This window comes from Myxine glutinosa, chromosome 11, assembly GCF_964187855.1.
Source record: "Myxine glutinosa chromosome 11, kmMyxGlut1.1, whole genome shotgun sequence".
NCBI classification, from domain to species: domain Eukaryota; kingdom Metazoa; phylum Chordata; class Myxini; order Myxiniformes; family Myxinidae; genus Myxine; species Myxine glutinosa.
Window position 1 is genome coordinate 110,996,005 of NC_136271.1, and position 20,475 is coordinate 111,016,479.

Genomic DNA, 20,475 nt, shown 5'->3' on the forward strand with positions numbered 1-20,475 from the left:
CATGGCCAGCTAGGTATGGGTGTCCACAGTTGCATGCAGAGCTATCCTCGGATTTCCACTTGTGGAGATGTGATGATGGAGAGTGGAGATGCGGTTTCGTGTGGTTCATTGTTTTTGGGGGGTTAAAGGGGAGGTTAAACCTGGGGGCTCCTCTGTGGGGTTGCTGACCAGTTCTTTGTTGGCAATGTTGGTTTTTCCCCAAATATGACGTCGCTCTTCATTGACGTTGAAACCTACATTGCTCAATATCTTGGTGTAACTCCAGAATGGTTGACATGATTTGAAAATAAACTAAATGATGATGGATGATGAAAAATATCTCTAGGTAATGAAATCACAGTTAACCACAAAACTACAAACCAAACACCACCTGATAAAAACAACCACACATTTATTACATCACATGATAATCAAGGCATGGATAAGATAGTGTGATGATTATTGTCACAAATAGACAGACAGTGATGAACATATTGTTTATAAGACTGTAATGATAGAAGCCTAATTTTAACCAATCCGTCGGGCCATGAGGTCTGCATAGATCCAGAAGGAATATTACTGGTATTTATGAATACAGGTGTGGTGCAGTATTAAATATGTTGTGGTGCGAGATACATCAGGTGTGGTGTGGTGCATGTGGTGGTGATGGGTCATGCCATAACAGGCTCACTTTGTGGGTGCTATCGTTTCTTCCTCTTGCTTTGCCCAAGATTTAAATGTAACAAGTCAGGCTTGATGTAAAAATTAATTATACTCAAGAATTGTTGTTTTTTGTAGAGGGAAATATCGGTGAGTGCAGGAGCTGGAAGGCAGATGGTTCGGACTGATACAAAGATTGACAAAAGGATCAGAGGGGGAAAAAAGACATCACACATGAGTGGCAGAAAGTTAGGGGTCAAAGGCCAGTGATGAAATAAGAGTCATGTCGTTAAATAACACTAGATGGGTTGACTCAGCCTGTCGTCCTTCTGAGGTCAGCTATACAAGTACCAGATGACTGGTTATTGAGAGGCAATCCATCAGCGGCAGCCGCACCCCAGAAAATGATGGAACCAGCACCCACAGGCTGCACAGCATCCACCACCAATTATATTTCCATAAGAGATTCATGTCATAGAGAAAACTGACATATCTGCAAAAAACATCTCCAAGAGGAAGGTGCCAAATTGAGTAAAAGAGGAAACCAAGTTACTGAGCCTTGAGTAATGGTAACAATCGAAGGCATAGGTGTGAAGTGAAAAAAACGTTTGAGCATTTATATTTACAAGAGGTCAAGGGTCAGGGAGGAGCTACATGCCAAAGGAAGACATGCCATCACACAACAGAGCAGATGGAAAGGCAAAAAGAGCAAAGGGACACACAGTCCGTCCCCTTCAAATACAAAAAGGCAGATGGACAATACGACAAATGAAAATAAGCAGCACACAGACACCTGTGACAATTCAACAGGTGAAATCCAACCCAAGATAAAGGTTACAGGTGGCCAGAGGGGAAAAAGTCAAATGAGAATAGAAGGGTCATAGGTGCAAAGATGGTGCGTGGTGCGTCACCAACTTAAAGGACCGAGGGAAGAGAGGATCAATCGATGCAAGAGATTACCCAGATGGAAATAAAAAATGAAGGTGCACAGTGAATGTAGATTTGGGAATGGTTGGGTTGAGGGGGTTACTCAAACAAGATCTGGAACTTGTGCAAACCAGTCCTGAGAGCACAAGGTGAGATGAGAGTTGTCCAAGAAGAATATCATCAACGGTATGTGTGGCAGATGGCAGATCCAAGCTGTGTGGCAGATCCAAGAAAAGAAGTAACTGGAATAGAGTTCGGGCAAACAAGGAGCGCCATTACTTAAGTGAAGAAGAGCAGTTTCAGTGCTTTGAACACGTTTAAAATCCACAAAACACATCGAGTGGCGAACGCCATTTCAGTTGTGTTAAATGTTCACCAATCCTTGTCTCGAGAATCTTGGACGGAAAAGGAAATTGCTAAAGAGAAACCAAACTGGTTTGTAATGCTGAAGGACCCTGCACTCACGTGACCATTGTGTCCCCCTGGCTGTGGAAAGCATTGCCAAATGGCAGGTGGAGAGAAAGGAGGTTATCACGAGTGGGTTTGAGAGGAAATATCCTGGAACACTATACGATGTCCAACAAACTGCCTTTTGTGGACAACGTGAGAAGTTCCAGTTTTCGAACAACCATGACTGAGGAGTTTGAAGAGTTGCATGGGCCCAAGGATGCGCAACTCACTGTTGAAGGATTTTTCCGATTACATTTTTTTAAATTTTTAACAAGTCAAAATTTGACACAGTTTGAATATGCCACTTTGCAAGTGCAACATTTTCAGGAATGGTGGCTATAGGAGAGTTATATGGGTTTTGAAAGTATTAGATCAGTTCTTAGAGATTGGAGATTGGTTGAGAGGGGCATCCAAAGAAAATGTATGGCTTAGAGGACAAGTGAGCAGGTAGGAATTTGTGAGATGCTGATGTGGTATCGTAGCACGAAGACCCTGCGCCTCCCACTTTTGAATGAAATCAAATAAATAAAAATGTAAAATACCAATGTAGAACAAGTCCAATAATGCACTCACAAAAAAAAAAAAGATGTCAACGGTCATTATGAATCCAAATGTCTTTTTGAAAGTCGACAACACCATTGTAACTGCAAGACATGCTTCAGGCATAGCAAAGGATACCACCTTCCTTCCATCCACGATGCAGCTGCCACATCTCCATATCATGGTTCTGGGCTCTTTAGGTCTTCAGCAGAGTGGCGAACAGTAACACTGCTTGAGGGCAATAGAAGGTCCTCCATAGAAGTGGATGAGCGTATCCGACTGCGGGCAGCATGGCACCGCCGCCTACGCCCAGCTAGACGTGCCAAGTCCTTTGGGGGCAAATCCAGAACTTCAAATGACTCGCAAGACAAAATACTGTCCATGCTTCCTTTCAAAAAGCCTGCTCCCTCTATCTCTACCTCGTCAACTAAATTATTAAGTGACAAAGAAGGTCTCTTGTTTTTCTTTTTAAATGACTCGCTGCTGTAAAGATCTCCGTAGCTACACCTACGGCTGCCAATAAATTTATCATCACCCTGCCCAAAATCATTTGCTGCAGTGTTCGTTTCCTTGGATTCCAAGCGCTCATCTGAAGTGGAACATCCCGACTTGGCTCCAGGTGACCCTTTCTTCAAGATACCTTTGCGTGGTGCTTTAGCTGTACTGTTTTGAAATTGTTGAGGATAAACACTTCCCCTGTGTTCTGGCACTTTGTTCTTAAGTGCTTGGTCTTTATCACATCCGTTTACACTGTTCTTGAGGATACCTTTGGGAGTTGGACCTTCACAGTCTTTCCAAAACTTCACTCGAACGTCGCTTGCCCGCTTTGATTTGCGAAGCGAGCTGTGGTTATTTAAACCTCTGGACCATGTGGCATGGCTGTTTTGTACACCTTGCCTCGATAGGTTATGCAGAAGCGGTGTACCATGCGGACGACTCTGACAGTCACAGGCTAGCTCCTTGTAGCCCTGGTTTACCCAGGGGTGATGCACCACATTCTCTGCTGTGGCACGATCCTCTGGGGAAACGCAAAGCAGCCAGCCAATGAGATCACTCGCCACTGGAGGGAGGGATGGGGTACCGAGGAGACCATTGGTTTGGCTATACATATGAATGTATATTAAAATTTTGAAAACAGTGCTCCAACCAAAATTTAAACTAAAAACAAATAGGCTTGGTAAAAAATAAGCAATTTCGATTTGTCCACATCCCAAGCTGTCATGCTGTGATCTTTTTCTTACTCGATTTGTCATCTGGTTCACTGTATTCTCCATGGGAAATTTGCTGCAAGAGGGTCCTGTAGTCTTCTGCGATGAAAGGCAGAAAACCGTACACCAGCGCATAAAGAATAACACCCAGGGACCAACAGTCAACCTGTCAAACGGCACATGGACGCTTTGAATTAGTTACCACCAGGAACCAAAACCTTCGTGAGGAACCTGATGGAGCAATGTGGAATTTTAAAATGGAGCAGCAAATGCAAACTGGGCCTACTGGTCAGGTAAAGGCCTTTCACAAAACAAAATTAGATACTTGGCTTATCTAATTACAAAATTAGATACAAAAAGCATTGGCTTGAGTCACTATCTAGTTGAGTGTGAAATAGAGGAACTTAATGTTCTAAGTCAATTGAGCACAAGCTATACAAAAAATTCAGTTGTCCTTCACAAATCCCTTCACCAAAGCATCATTTCCAGTGGAATTAGCAATTGTAATTGCCTTTTTAGTCGCTTATTTATTTATTTTAACATTCCTGAACTGAAGTTAAACTGGGAAGGTACTCTTCGACGTTGCGAGGTTGACAAACATGTCTTCCCCCCACATTATTACATCATTATAATACTTGTACCAAGTTTGATTTAAATCCTTTCAGCTGTTCTCAAGTATCACATTTTACCTGACATGACCTTTGACCTTTCTGGGTGAAATGTAATCAGTTCATCTTTGCATCATAATATATGCTTGTACCCAGTTTGGTCAAAATCCTATTACTGGTTCACAAGTTAGCACGGTAACAGTCTTTTTACCTAACTGGACCTCTGACCTCTGACTTTTGACCTCTTGACCCATAATCTAAGCAGTTCATCTTTGCATCATTAAGCATACTTGTACCAAGATTGACTTAGATTCCTTCAGCCATTCTTAAGTTATTGCGGTAAAGAAAACCTATCACGGATGCATGGACAGCCGGACGGATAACCTGAAAATATTGTTGTGTTTTGGGGTAGCGATGAAATACCTAAGTCAAGATCGAATCGTGTAGGTTTAGAATGCTCCGTATGCCGCGAAGCCACCTCGATGTAAATTATGTTAGCCCAATTGTCCGGGTAAGATCATATAGGTGTCTCCACACGGAGGAGTGGAGTTGTGCTAATAAATTATAGGGTCTGTAAGGTTAAATTCCCCTATAAGTGATTGTCTCCCTGTGGGTTTTCCCAAATGTTCTTTTTACATTCGGTCAGCCAGGAAATCAAAGGCTCAATAACGACAATGATCGCACTGTAAATGGACTCATTCGCTCACAACGCCGCCAGGTCCGACAAACCCGGCACATTTGCCGATCGGCATGCAAGCCCCGCCTCACGGCCAACGACGTCGTCCGAACATTCTGGAAGGAGATTAAACTTCGCCCTCGTGGCGGGGAGGCCACACCCCGGCCTTCATGATTGAGCAGTGCTCGGTGATTGGACAGAGTGTGACGTCATTGTGGAAGATTCGAGAGTGAAGGAAAAAGGACGCGGTCACGCCATCTTGCTCTCTCTCGTTCTGGCTCTCGTCGTGAGCGTACGCTGTGTTTTCGGGTGCGCTGGTGAGGAGACGTGTCGGGGATTTGGGACTGTTTGCAACGTGGAAGGAGGAGGTGTTGGTTGACGGTGGTGCCCTGCGGAGAAGGAGGGGTCGCGAGTGAAACAAAGAGGGATCCTGCCCGCTTGCCTCATGCCGGCGGCTGGCTGTGGGCGCCATTCTGCGCCATTTTGTGCATTTCCCGCGCGGTGGTTTGAGGCGACGACCATCAGCCTTTCCAGCCATTTGGGGACGCCTAGCTGTGTTCAGCCGATTAGAAAAGGGATTTTATTTTTACTCTCGTTTTCCCTTTGTATATGAGTCTGAATGGAGACGTCTCGATTTAGGAATTTTAGTTTTACCTCACATTTCATTGATTGTTACTTACATTTAATTTAATCAAATCGTTATTTGTCGAATCTTACTTTTCTTGTATTGTGGATTTTGCTGTCCCGTTTCTGTGTCTGTGGGGATCAGATAACCCCTGCGTGTGTTCCCGATCAGGTAAGACCTCGAACCTTCCCGTGTGTGTCACCACTGCCAAGTTGGGTATACGCCTTGGAGTTAAAGCTCGTTTTGGCCATTCGTCCTCTTGGGGTCTTAACCCCGGGGACACGACAATATAATGCTTTCATCGGTGGAGGCATCATTAAAAAAATAGAGGGTTCATGGAATACCTTATCCCACGTATTCTTGTAAAAAGGACATGAGAAGGGTTCCTCAGAGGAAACTAACCCTATTCCTCAGAGGATTGGTGGGGGCAGCAACTTTAGGATTACATTTAATTGAGCAAAGGATCACATGGCACTCAGTGAAGGCATGTCAAAGGCAGTTCCATTTCTAAGAGAGTTTGATAAACAAACCTCAGTGACAACATGCATCATAGAAGGAATTCATCAGAAGGATACTTTTATATAAGTGCATATTTTTTCCTTCAGAAACATGATTTTTTTTTTGTACACCGCTCCTTTCCTATTCCATCCCCAGGCGCTGCATGATGTCATCGCCAGGCACGGAAGGTGGCCCGGCGATGACACGTGCTGAAAGGGAGTACTCTGTTTTCACTCCGGTTGTTTGTTTGTTTGTTTGTCCGGGCGATATCTCAGCCATCCTTTGAGCTTGGAAGCTGACATTTGGGCACAATAGTGAGCAAGTACTTTGGCAAAAACTGTATTTTTGTTTATTGATTAATCAATTAATTGATGAATTAATTATTATTATCGATAAATTAAATACTTATTTATTTCCTTTCTCATCTGGCCAATATCTCAGGCACCTTTTGAGCTAGGAAGCTGATATTCGGACACAACAGTGACCAAATGATTTGGCTAGAAAGGATATTTTTGATTTATTGATTAATCGATTAATATTTATTGATTAGTCAATCAATTATCTATTTAATTTTTTTGATTAATGGTTTATTTAATTAATTTTCAAAAAGTTACAGCTTTGGATGAAACACTGGTGGGTGAGGTATGCTATTAGCCAATTGATTAAGAAATTATTTTACGGTTTTTATTTATATATTTTAATTATGCAATTAATGAATCAATTATTGTAACCTCTCTCTCCGAATACCGTCTCTATGTGCCGCACTGGAGGATGTCATTTATTTATTTGGCATGGGGGCGGTTTACTTTGAATGTATCTGTACTTGTTTGTCTTTTTCCACAAATTGGGAAAATCCAAAGAAACATGATCAACATTTACATCATCAAACATTATCAATTCCCCACCCAGCTTGTGTTCACCAAGATACCAACCCCAACTTACCAATTCACAAAATATCCCTGATTTAATAATCAGAGGGGATCTCAATGCAAAAGACCCATTTTGGTTAACACAAGAGGTACACTAATTGCAGAACGAGACCATTTAAATATACTTAATGATTGCAACTCACCCATTAGACTCCTTCTCCACACCTAGGACTATCCCACACCTCCTGATATAACTCGATGCTCTTCTATGCTCAAGACTACCACATCTTGACACACTATTTCCAAACTTCCATCTGATCACCCACCAATCATCATCATACATCAACTCAATCCCATATCCATTCCGAAAGATTACAGAAAAACTCATACCAACTTTAACAAAGCCAACAGGCCTACCTTCATGCAAAACATAAAACAAGCTTTAACAAATTCTGACTTCCTTGCATTCAATGCAATAGATGCAGCAGCAAAACATTCTAATCTCAACTTCACAAGAGGAACTAGAACTGCACTCGTTAGAGCGCATACCTCTGTCAGGCTGAACAGTTTACGTTTTGTATCCCATTGATAAGCCGGATATTACATATCGTTTTTGGCCCTATCTCTCAATTATGAATAATCACTTTAAAAATAAATAATTCCCAGCACCTCATCTTGTATTATTACCAATAACCCAGCATCAAATCGGCCCATCTCTCTCTCTTATGCAACCCAAGCATAATACTGCAAAGACTCATCCTAAATAACATCTCTCCATTTATTCCTTCAGCCCCATCGCAGCATGGCTTCCATCCGCTACAATGAACTCATCTCTCAACATTAACACAATACATTGCAGATGGCTTCAACATAAAACCCCTCACTGTGACCTGTTCTACGGCAATACACATGAATAAAGCTTTTGACACCGTACACCGCCATATTCCCATAGGGAAAATTCTCAACACGAACATGCACACCAACAATAAGAAATGATGGCAAACTTCTGTCCAGTCATCGAGCTCAAATAAACAATTACCAAACCCTCTCTTCCTTAAGACGTCTTCCGAAAGGCATCCCACAAAGCTCTATCCCATCTCCCTCACTCCTCAATGCAATCCCTCCATGACCTTCCAACCCCTCAGGTAGATCTACTACTTCTATCATATGCAGATGATCGAACCATTTCCTCACAGCATTCCAATTTTGGCCAAGGTACCAACACCCTCCAGCAATATCTCTACAATCTTGAAAATTGGTTCACACTGAATCGCATGACTTCATCTCCATCCCAATCTTTTGTAACCTTTGTCACACCAGACAGACATTAATCCAATGCACATCCAGCCATTACCCTCTTCAATCAACAACTTTCACTCAACAGACGTCAAACATTACCCAGATGGCTTTTACACAACACACAGATCAACTCACTGCCAAGGCTAACCGCAAAATCAACACACTAAAACCACTCACTGATACAACCTTTCAACACCACACAGAATCACTTTTAACAACCTACAAATGATTCATCCAGACTACCATCAATTATACCAGGCCAAGGTTGGGCCGCCACTCCTTCAGACCATCTATACGTATATCATAAAAGGAGCCGTGTCTCTCTGTCTGTCGTGTTTATTAACTTGAGAACTTATTATTATGTGTAACTTAAGAATAGATTAACGGATTTCAATGAAACCAACGACGGTGGATTCAGGGAACTCCCGGGAAGGTTTGTGACACAAAAAAAGGAAGAAAGGTTTGTGTAAGGGTACATGGGCGCACATAGCGACAATAACAACAACAACAACGACTACGACAGAGACACCGTGATGTGACGGTGTTCACAAGATCTTCTGTATCGCATGGTTGCTCAGTGCCTCCATTGCTGAACAATCCATAATTTATCTACCCTAATACTTAAGCAAAAGGACTGCAGCAACTTCCCCACTTTTCTTGGGGTGCGCAAAGTGTAGTGTAGTGTAGTGTAGTGTCGTCTCCTACTATTCCCAAACCGGTGTGATGCACTACTTCCATTCGAGACCACTCAATAACAATGTGGTACAGATTACACAAGGTATCGGTGATAATGGTCACACACAACTTACAAAAATCAGCTCAAACAACCATCTCATTGGCAAATTGCCAGGGCCAACTCCGAACACAAAGGCCACATGCAGGCCAGAGAGCATATACCAAGGCCTTGAGAAATTGGAGCAAAACGCTTCTGCTGTTTGTTTAATCAAACAAGGTCCAACCACCCAAAAGTGTAATTGACAAGTAACAGACAACTTGCACAATCACTCCCAAGGCAAACTGGGCATCCTCCGTCGTGTGAAGTCCTTCCTTGGCACACCTGAGCTCCTCACCACATACAAGGCTTTCATCCGCAGTTCAATGGAATACTGTTCTCCCCTCTGGGCCGGTGCTCCTGCCTCACACCTAGCTCGGCTTCACGCTGTTGAAACCAAAGCTTTCAGAATCATTGGAATCTCCCGTGATGAAGCTAACTCTGAGGGCCTATCACTCACTCACCACAGGCAGGCTGGTGGTCTTTCCGTCTTCTACCGACTCCTCTCTGGCCTTGCTCCCCCAGCTCTCTCTGGGCTCTGTCCCGCAAATATTCCTACAGGTCGCACAAGATCTGCCTGCAACCCTCTTATGGTTAAACTGCCAAAATCAAGACTCTCTGCTCACCTTCACTCCTTCATTCCTCTTTTCTCCCGCCTCTGGAACAAACTCCCTCACTCTCTTCAATCCCACTCCTCTCTCCAGGTCTTTAAAACAGCTGTTCACCACCATCTCTTATCTTCCCCCATCCAAAACCTTGATCTCTTCTACCCCCGTTAATTCACCCCCAGATCCACTTTTTTTTTTTTTAAATACCGACTTCTTTCCTGGAAATCCTAGCAGTGTCCATGTGTTTTATAGCTCTCCCACCTCCCTCCTCACCTTCCTCTGCCCCCTCCCACCCAAGGCCTCTCCCTCCCACAGATCTTCCGATGTCCCTGTTCTCTGCTGTTGTACTTGTGTGCTTCCCTCTCTCCCCCCATCGCTCCCTTTATTGTATGTCGTGTGTGTCCGTTTTTTGTTTTTTTGTTGGCTTAGCCTGGTGTTGGCTTAGCAGTTAGGGTGCCAGCTTGGGATCCTAGGATCCTGGGTTCGAATCCTGGTCGATCGCTGAATTAACGCCAGGGGGGGTTGACTCAGCCTGTCATCCTTCCGAGGTAGACAAATTGAGTACCAGCTTGCTGGGATGAATGATCCCGGTGTGTACCCCGGTTTAGAATAGGTACACCGTATCCCTGCGCATTGTAAGAGGCGACTCAGGGTTGGCGTCAGGAAGGGCATCCGGCCATAAAAAAAAAAACATTGCCTCAAACAGGGAACCATGATTGTCATGGGGCCCGCAAGGCTAACCCCTGCTCTAGCGGGGAAAATGGCCTCAAAACGATCATTCTATATTTTATTTTATTGTGACTGCTTTTAGCTCTTACGCGAGCCTCGATCTTGTACACAAAGAAAAAAAAAAAGGCATCTCACATCAAGTAATCAAATAAGCCTAAAATGCTCGCAAGTAAGCCAACATTCAAAACCACAGATGCAAATTGGATTTTACCCTCCGTTACGATCCACCAACCTCAGGACCGTAATAAGGCTTGCCAGCAATGATCTCAGGAGCGGCGTAGAGTGGACTTCCACAAAATGTGTGCAGTAGACTTTCCTTGCTGTATGTGCTCGAGAATCCAAAGTCGGCAATCTGCAGAAAAGCAAGAATAATATTGTTGAGCGAATTTAGCCTCTTGAGCTAATTCAAGCACTCCGAGCATCCATATTTACCGTCCCATGCAAACTACCAATTGTAAGCCGTGCAATGCTTGTTTCAAGGCCTTAAACGCACCCTTAAACATGCCCTAACCGACGTGAAAAATTATTTGTTATTTAAAACGCTTGGGATTAGGTTTTGATCACGCATTATATGAGATCGCGTAACATTCTTCGGTGATTGGCGACTAACTTTGAACGGGTGATCATCGCATGATTAGCTATTCTACACAGGTCTAACTCCAAAATGCCTTTTGTAAATGCGGCCCATGCTATGCATTGAGATACTATATGGTCTGTGACCATTGCACTATCTGCTTTTCCTGACCACATCAGCCATTTTGAGCTGTTTGACATGGTCAGTAAATAGTCATCAGGATTTCGGTGAGTGGTGGGCAGTTTGTGAACACCTTTGTGATTACGGGCAAAAACCTGGATGCCCTTCTTAAATCCAGAAACCAAAAGGCAGTCGGACACACGGGAAGCATTCAGACTTGCATCCAACAAAGAAGGTTCTTGCACAGGAATCAGGTGAGATGATGGTCATTATTTGAGGTGCTCATGGTATTTTTTGCACCAATTGTGTTCCAAAAGGAACAATTGACACTGGACCCGTGACCACATCACCCCCGTTCTTTACAAGCTTCACTGGCTCCCCATCCCCCAGAGAATCCAGTACAAAATCCTCCTCGACATACAAAGCCCTCCATAACCTGGCCCCATCCTACCTGGCTGACCTCCTCTCCAGACACACTCCCACCCGCAACCTCCGCTCTGCTGGTACCAACCTCCTGACCCCCTCCATCCGGACCAAATTCAGATCCTTGGGGGACAGGGCCTTCTCCATCGCTGCTCCCACCCTCTGGAACTCACTACCTCACACCATCAGAGACTCCTCCTCACTCACCACATTCAAAACATCACTAAAGACCCACCTGTTCAACACTGCATTCAACATTCAACCCACAGCATTTAACCCCTGACTATCTCTTCTCCTTCTCCCTCCTTTTGCTTTAAATATTTCCCTATTGATTCTTGTCTTTTTGCAATTGTGGTTTTCATGTATTGTTATGCATTATGTTTTCCACTCTGTCAAAGCGCCTTTGGGCTACTTGAAAAGCGCTATACAAAATAAATGAATTATTATTATTATTATAACAGTTACCGTGAGGTACAGTATTGGAACAACTGTTTGTCGGCGAGGCAGAATAAATAACTGGAACTTGCAGAGTCTGGTTTTCATCTCCACCATGACAATGCCCCATCACTTGGCAATGCTCAGGTGCAAAATATTATTCAAAAAGCAGAACATTGAACATTCTTCCTTCTCCACCCCCTCTATTCTGATCAAGAGCAATGTCATACAGTCTCAGGACCATGTGCCCAGCTCTTGCCCAGCAGCTGTTGGTTATTTCCAAAAATTAAACACAGTCCTCGTAGTCAGAACTTATCTTCCAGATCAGGGTTTGTTCTTGGGCTCTTCACACCCCTGAAGAAAGCTCGACTACAACCTTGTGATCATGGATGTACAGGTGCCAAAAAATCATCGGAATCCTCAGGAACTATGTTGAGAAGTAAAGTGTGTGTCAGTTTCGCAAGTCTTAAGTGCTTGTTGAATTAAATTCAGAGACCTTCATGATTTAACGGGCTTTTTAAAATGTCATGGTGATTTCCAAATTCCAAACAGTCTCTATTTAAGTCTGGCAAATGTAAACATAGGGGCAATACCCCTGGTGCTCACCTGGTAGATTAAACAGTATACTGCACTGACTAAAGGTATTTTAAACCAATTTCAATGGTTGCTAGAAGACGGGGCAGCATGTAGAATCATACAAACAGAATCATAAGACTAAACAAACAAAAAAAACTATTTTGGGGAGCAACCCCCCTCCTCCCCCAACCCCATATACCTCTTCAGACACCTATTTTTCTAATGCCTTGAACAAACATTGGTACAGCACGGGTGGTGCAGATTGTGGTGAAGTTTCATCAAAACTGCATGTGTAGTTTCTGAGAAGAAAGCAAATACCTATTTTGGGTGGGGCGAACCCCCCCCCCCCCCTCTCTCTCTGTAGGTCCCCAAAGGGGCAGATTTTTTTTTAATGCCGTGAACAAACTTTGGTATGGCATGGGTGGTGACGATTGTGGTCAAGTTTAATCGAAATAGTGTGTGTAGTTTCAGAGGAAAAAGCAAATTCCTATTTTGGGGGGCAATGTCAACCCCCCCCCCCATAGAATGACCCTCCATAGATCACCTGTACAAAAATTTGCACTATTTGTATAAAAATTTGCACTATTTGTATAAAAATTTGCACTCTGTATAAAAGTTTGCACTATTTGATTTCAAACTTGCACTATTTGTATAAAAATTTGCACTATTTGATTTAAAATTTGCACTCTTTCATTTAAAACTCGCACTATTTTTATACAAATTTGCACTCTGTATAAAAGTTTGCACTATTTGATTTAAAACTTGCACTATTTGTATAAAAATTTGCACTATTTGATTTAAAATTTGCACTCTTTCATTTAAAACTCGCACTATTTTTATACAAATTTGCACTCTGTATAAAAATTTGCACTATTTGATTTAAAATTTGCACTCTTTCATTTAAAACTCGCACTATTTTTATACAAATTTGCACTCTGTATAAAAGTTTGTACTATTTGATTTAAAATTTGCACTATTTGAATTAAAATTTGCACTATTTGTATACAAATTGCACAATTTGGTTAAAAACTTGCACTATTTGTATAAAAATTTGCACTATTTGTATAAAAATTTGCACTATTTGAATAAAAATTTGCACTATTTGTATAAAAATCTGCACTATTTGTATACAAATTGCACAATTTGGTTAAAAATTTGCACTATTTGTATAAAAATTTGCACTATTTGTTTCGTTTCAGCAATCAAAATAATAAATACCCTCTTGTACCATGGACATGGTGCGGTCGGAGAGCAACAAATTTCACTGAAATCATGCAAATTAGTGCATACCAACATGCCATTTGGCGTGAAGGGAAGTCATGATGTGTAGATTGATAGAAGTGGCTCAAACTGTGCTGTGACCACTTTGGTGTCCTTTATAGTGGCAAAATGTCAACTTGAGGTCAATTGATCAAATTTTCCAAAAATCCATATGACAAGTTCAAATTTTCCTTTTTTTCAATATAATGGTGAAACTTGATTTGGTTCAAACTTTTGGCTACCAGTCAAAAAGGTCAACAAAAGGTCGTGTAAAAGTAAAAATGTTAAAAAGTGCCAAATTTTATGATATACAATTTTAGCTTCAATCTCAATGGATACCTCATTCGCCTTTGCATAATTGCTGGGAGTGTGGCTGTGCTGCTGATGCAGTGCCCCTGTTTCCAGTAAGCTAGTACTCATTTTGCTGACCTCGGAAGGATAAATCGGGCTGAGTCAACCCACCTGATGTTATTTAACGGTCAACAGAGGCTTGAACTCAAGACTCCAATATCTTAAGCCAGCCACGTTAACTGTTAAGCCAACACCAGGCTTAGCTTTTCATGAGAAACGTAGAAAGTACATGCAAGTTTCAAGTGTGTTAAGCCATTTTGAGTGATATTCTGCATGAGAAACATTATCATCATCAATGTATTTGATGGGATGATATCCTGTGGTGAATCCCGGTCTACACTTCTGTATTGGTTGGTTTGCGTTGGTTGGTACATGATGGTTTTAAACAATGAAGGAACACATGCTGGCAGTCAGTGCAAGGTGAAGATTTCACTTTGCCAAAAAGTTATTTTTAAAGGTTATTACAGATGTGGATTCCACTGGAGAAGTTGGGAGGCTGTTCTAATCCTTGATCGCGCCTTAACTGAAGAAACCGCTTCTCAGAAGTAGCGTATAACTTGAACAGCTTCATGGGATGACTTCTGGTAGAGTTAGTAATTACAGGAGTGAAGAAGTGGTGGGAGTTGATGTGGTCCAGTCCTTTTATGATCTGGAAAACCTGCATCATGCCACCTCACCTGTGTCTGTAACTTCGTAAGTACATATACAGGTGTCTCAGTCTCTTGGTCGGGGGAGATGACGTATGGTAGGAACTAATTTGGTCGCCCTTCTCTGTACCTTCTCCAATTTGTTAGTGTCTGCTACATACCTTGCCAAGTTGGCGTACTCCAAGATAGGTCGGACCAGAGACTTGAACAGCAGTGTGACTTCATTCAAGGTTGTGAAGGTACATTTTATTAGACCAAGTGTCTGGTTTGCCTTTGTGACTGTTGTGGAGACTTGATGATGGAATGTTAGGTCTTTGTCGATTGTTATGGCAGGATATTTGTCTTTAACGACATTTCCAAGCCCAATTCCATTCAACATGTAACACTCGTTTGACAGCATCTCTGTCAAGATGAAGCGTTTTGCATTTATCTAGGTTGAAAGGACATTGCCATCGCTGAGGCCACTCTGCTACCTCGTCCCGGTCATCCTGAAGGGCCGAAGAGTCATTACTGTCATTTGCTGAGCCGTAGATTTTAGTATCATGGGCGTATATCTGTACCATGAAATGGGGTGAATAGGGACAGCAAGGTGAATAGGGACACAAACTGAAAAAAGTTCGGAAACTTTTTTCGCTGAAAATTGATAACCATACTGATTTGTTGATATTTGGGTTGAAAGTGTTCTCTTGTTTTTTAAAAAGCAACTTATAGTCCCTATTAACCCCATATATGGGTTAAATAGGAATAAATAGGATTTTTATGGCTGTCCCTATTCACCCCGTTTTACGGGTGAATAGGGACAGTCACTAATACAAAAAAATAATAATCAAGAAACAATCCTGAGTTTCCAACTTATTGCTAAATTGATAGCTCAGATGGATGCACATAATATGCACCCATAATATAAACCACGGTGCCAATGAAAAAAATATGGGATAAAAAGTTTCTCCAAACTGTCGCTATTTCTTGATTATTATTTTTTTGTATTAGTGACACGCGTTAGCGTGCTACGGCATAGACATAACACATAGACATAACTTCTAACACAGAAAACATATCCAATGATATTGCCTTGATTGATTTAGGTCCAAAGTCATACCCCACCACACACAGTATGACTGACATCGATAGTCAGCTGACACTTGTTCCTGCAAGCCTTCAGATGTTCTTGAGACCGATTGTCAAGACAGACGAAAGAGTTGCCGTTTGGGGGCAGAATTTTATTAAGGCCTGTCGACCTCGGTCTGGAGTATTGCCACACCAAATGGGGCTTGCCATACAACTTGATCATAGATTTGGGTCAAAATGGATGCTCAACAAGTTCCACCGGCTGGGATACACTGAGTCTTACACGGAGACACAAAACTACAAATACTGCTTCCTTAATAGTAGGAGTGGAGATGATGTTCCAGATACTTCTGGCACTCTTGACACCATTGTGGAGGAAACCGATGAACAGATCAATGATGAGGTTGCGGTTGATGCTGCGCTTGAGGATCAATCAGTGATGACAGCCAAAGTGCCAGCCAGTGAAAGTGAATTGTCAAGTAATGATCAGGTGGTCTTTATGGAGGTTGGGGAAACAAACAATGCAGTCACTCAGTTTGTTGGAGACAATATAGATTTAAACATTGTCTCTATTCACGGAAACACTCCCTTTCACTCAATGGGTTGGATCGAAGTCACCTCTAACAGGAAGGTAGGGGAACGGGGGAGATGGGAAAAGAGGGGGGATGGGGAGGGAGAGGGGGAGAGGACACCACCTTTGCCAGATCCACAGACAACAGCAGCTTTCCCCCGGGTGAAGTTGAAGGCACTCGACAAAGCTAAGATCCTGAGAGGAACTGAAGTAAAGATTATTCCATTTACGAACAGGAAACAGATAGGAACGAACGCGATCATGTTTCTCCCCCTCGCTGAGCTTTCCTCCTCCCTGTCTCATGATCAGCCACTCCTCACTCCAGGTGACACACACACTCTGTGAATGAGAAATAACTCTTGAGTATTATATATGTATGTGAAATAAAAGCTACTTTGTGTGTAAATGTAAAAGTGAAAATATAAATGTTAACAATCAACTCAGAATCATGAAAAACCCTTATTTGACCCCTCATAAGTTACTTAAGGGCCGATTAAAAAAAATAAAAATTCTCGAAAATAATTTTTCGGTACCCGAATTCAACAGCTTTTTTTCTGGGTTTCCCACGGGAGTTGACCTTCAACATTTTAACACATGTTATTACACACCTTTACAAACATATTGGTGAAGAAATTTTTTGGTAACAATTTAGTTAACAGATTTGTGAAATATCTCATAAAATGCCCTTACTATTGTGTCCCTATTCACCTTGCTGTCCCTATTCACCCCATTTCACGGTACTTTGTTAGTGATCGTGGTAGATAGATCATTGATAAACAACAGGAAAAGAGAAGGCCTGAGGATGCTACTTTGTAGGATTCCACTTCGTACTTTTCTCCAGTCTATCTTTTAGTTGTTTACGACTACATGCTGCACTCTGTCCAACAATAAAGCTTTAATCCATTCCAGGAAAGGGTCTCTGACTTCTAGGGTATACAATTTCTTCACAAGACTTTTGATGAGGGACCGAATTGAAGGCCTTGCAGAAGTCACGAAAGAGGACATCAACTGCCTTGCTTTCATCCAGCATTGCTGTCCAATCTTACAACTCCCAGAGAAGCTGGGTGGCACGAGAAGGGCCTTTTGTGAAGCCGTGTTGGGCATCTGTGAAGAGTTCTGAGTTGATCTTGTGGTCCGTGATGGCGTCTCTCATCATTTGACACAAGAACCTTACTCACAATGGACGTCAGGCTGATCAGTTCCTGATGATTGGTTGCTGCCCTTTTTGTGAATGGCAGTTATGTTTCCCTTCTTCCACACGGGTGGTCATACTCTGCGGATTAAGAAAGAAGTCACCAACTAATATAACCTGTGGCTTGTTCTTGCCAAATACCTGCTCGATGAATGAGTTTTAAAATGTAGTTTCTCTGATCACTGGATGGGCTGCGGTAAACACAACAGATAAACTGGTGGACATTTCTTACTAGTTTTACCACGCACCAAACAAAGTTCTCAAATTCCATATCGATTACAAATTCCATATCAATGAGATCACTTCTTGTGTAGATGGCAATGCCCCCCACATACCTTCCTTGTCCAAATTTGAGAACACCTTGTACCCCTGTAGACTAATGGGTGCTTACTGTGCTATGTTTGGGATTTGGGTGTGACTTCTACATTCATAACTACAATGTCTGAATTTTCTGCATCAACCTTCATATCTAGTTCAGCCATCTTGTTGGGGAAAGAGTCGGCATGAGTGTGGAGTATTTTTAGACAGCTTGCTTGATTTTAGTGCACGTTTTCATGGATTCCTGGTGGTTATCTAATGTTGTACTTTGATCAACTCATTGTTGACTTGATCTGCCTGATACTCCTCCGGCGCTCAGAGAGTCGCTTGTGTTATGCTGGTTGTTTGCCTCCACCTGTGGGTCAGCTGCCTTCTGGGTAACTGTGTTCATCGGTAGATCAGTCATCTCTGATTGCAGGTCAACCACCACCTCCCAATGGTCGACTGTCTTTGCCTGGTCTGCTGTTTGATCACTGGAAGCAGAGATGATGTTTTGTTTGGTTTGAGCATATACTCTGCCATGACGAATGGTTAGTTTCTACTCGTTGTCGAAACGAGTAAAAACACACATACATACAGTATGGTTAGTTGCCACTCCCTCCCCCTCATGTTGGACAAAAAGTTAATTTGTCATTCTGTCGGTGCATTTCCTTGTGTACTACACCGTTGGTACATTACGTACCAAATCGGTTTCCCCCTTCACTTTGACAATCCTGGCTGACGCTCATTATTTCCGCCACCGAAGGTGGATGGAGGTTATGTTTACACCCCTGTCTGTCTGTTTGTGAAAAGGATATCTCAAACAGTTGTGGACGGATTCGGACAAAACGTGGTGGATATGATAGGTGTGTGACAAGAAAGAATTGATTCAATTTTGGTGAAGATTCGAATCCAGATCAGATAATTTTTAAGTGATTCGTCACCATTGAGTGAAAGGGCCAAAAACGATATATAGTATGATATCTCAAAAAGTTACGGACGGATTATAACAAAACTAGGTGGATAAGTTGGTGACGCGACAATAACAAGCCGATTTGATTTTGGTTCACATCCGAATCCAGATCTGGCCTATAAGTGGGATTCGATGCATAAACTTCTCGGCCTGGTGGAGGTATGTTCCCTACTGAGTGCCGTTCTAGTTGTGACTTGTGTTACGGATCCGTCACTTCCGACTTTGTTGTTATTATATATTTGTAGGATTTTTAGTTTCAGGTAATATTGTTGTTAAGATTTTTGTGTGAAATGGAGATGACTTTAGTAAAAGGTAAAAATAAATGTTTGTGAAGGAAAACGCAGCAAAGGAACCGGAAGAGGAGAGAGATCGAGATCGGCAGGGAGAGGAGGAGACAGCCGTGAGTCATATCGAGGCTGCGAGCGGACTTTTTTGATATTGATCGCGAATGAGTTGAGGCTTCCCGGGAAAGGGATTGCCCACGACATCGTCACATATTGTGATTGCAATTAAACCTGCGTCTCAGGTTTTATCACCAAGGGTGAGTTATTGTTGGAGAGAGCCAGCGCCTCCATTACAGGTTGATCCGCCATTTTGTCTTCGAAGAGACTGTCCGCTTGGTACATCTTGTTTTGTCATTACGATTCCCATATCGACATCATCGTGTTGATTGCCACTGGTTTACATATCGGCTCAATTCTCTCACCTCGTAACTCCTCGTCTGCCGCCGTGCTGATACCTGCATGTTCTCGTCATTCTGCAAGGACTTTGGGGAATGTTACATTCCACTCATGTTTGGCGTGTCGTGAGTTTATTGATTTGAGAGCATTGGGGAATGATGGTAAAATCATATGTATTGTTCATTTGATGCAAGTGACATTTTCATTGTACTTTCTTTAAGAGTGTTATTATTGTGCATGTGAGAGTTATTAGTACAATTATTTGTTTTGTTCTACAATTGCATTGGTGTGATTTTACCATGGTTTATGAGAGCACTCAAAATAACAAATCTTTCTGCCGTGTTCCCTCTCGAGACTCTGAGGTGCACCGCAACCGGGGTTTGGGGAGGAACCCGTAACACTTGTAATACTCCCTCCCAACGAGAGCGGTGCTATATATTACACATTTATATGAAGAATTTGCATCCTGCCTCCCTCACTCTGAACTCTGGGAGGTATGAAAATGATGTATCACCCAAAACCTTCCCGGCAACACCCCGAGTACAACCACAAGTTTTCAACTCATTCTGTCGAGCTGTTTAGGGATACATAAAAGTCAACCAAACAAGGCACTTCTCAAATTATATACAGGTGTGATTTTATCTCTGAATGACCTTTTCATAACCTTTGACCTCTTAAGCTTACCAAAATTTGTTGGTGAAAATTTAAACAACACCAAATCTCCATCAACATAATTCCAAACTGGTGAAACTTCTGCTTTTAATGGATTTTTGGGGAATTTTATCAATTTGACCATTGACCCATACAAAGGTCACCAAGAAGGTCAGCCCAGAGTTGAGCCACGTTAATTCTTAATCTAC

The 20,475-nt window shown here is 42.3% G+C and overlaps 1 protein-coding gene across 4 annotated transcripts in view; it reads right to left on the reverse strand.

The window, feature by feature from the left end:
* Window positions 1-374: 374 nt before the first annotated feature.
* The window catches only part of LOC137416802 (NUAK family SNF1-like kinase 1), a 40,378-nt gene continuing 20,277 nt past the window's right edge, over window positions 375-20,475 (reverse strand). For 2 of the 4 annotated variants that reach the window (XM_068102446.2, XM_078786997.1), the window contains exons 5-7: window positions 10,681-10,800; window positions 3,798-3,930; window positions 375-3,616 (exon numbers count right to left, since the gene is read on the reverse strand). In XM_068102446.2, the coding sequence (XP_067958547.1) occupies window positions 2,736-3,616; window positions 3,798-3,930; window positions 10,681-10,800 (1,134 nt within the window). In that variant the 3' untranslated portion in view covers window positions 375-2,735. The remainder of the gene's footprint in view (window positions 3,617-3,797; window positions 3,931-10,680; window positions 10,801-20,475) is intronic. The other 2 variants (XM_068102447.2, XM_068103748.2) reach the window with 2 other exon arrangements.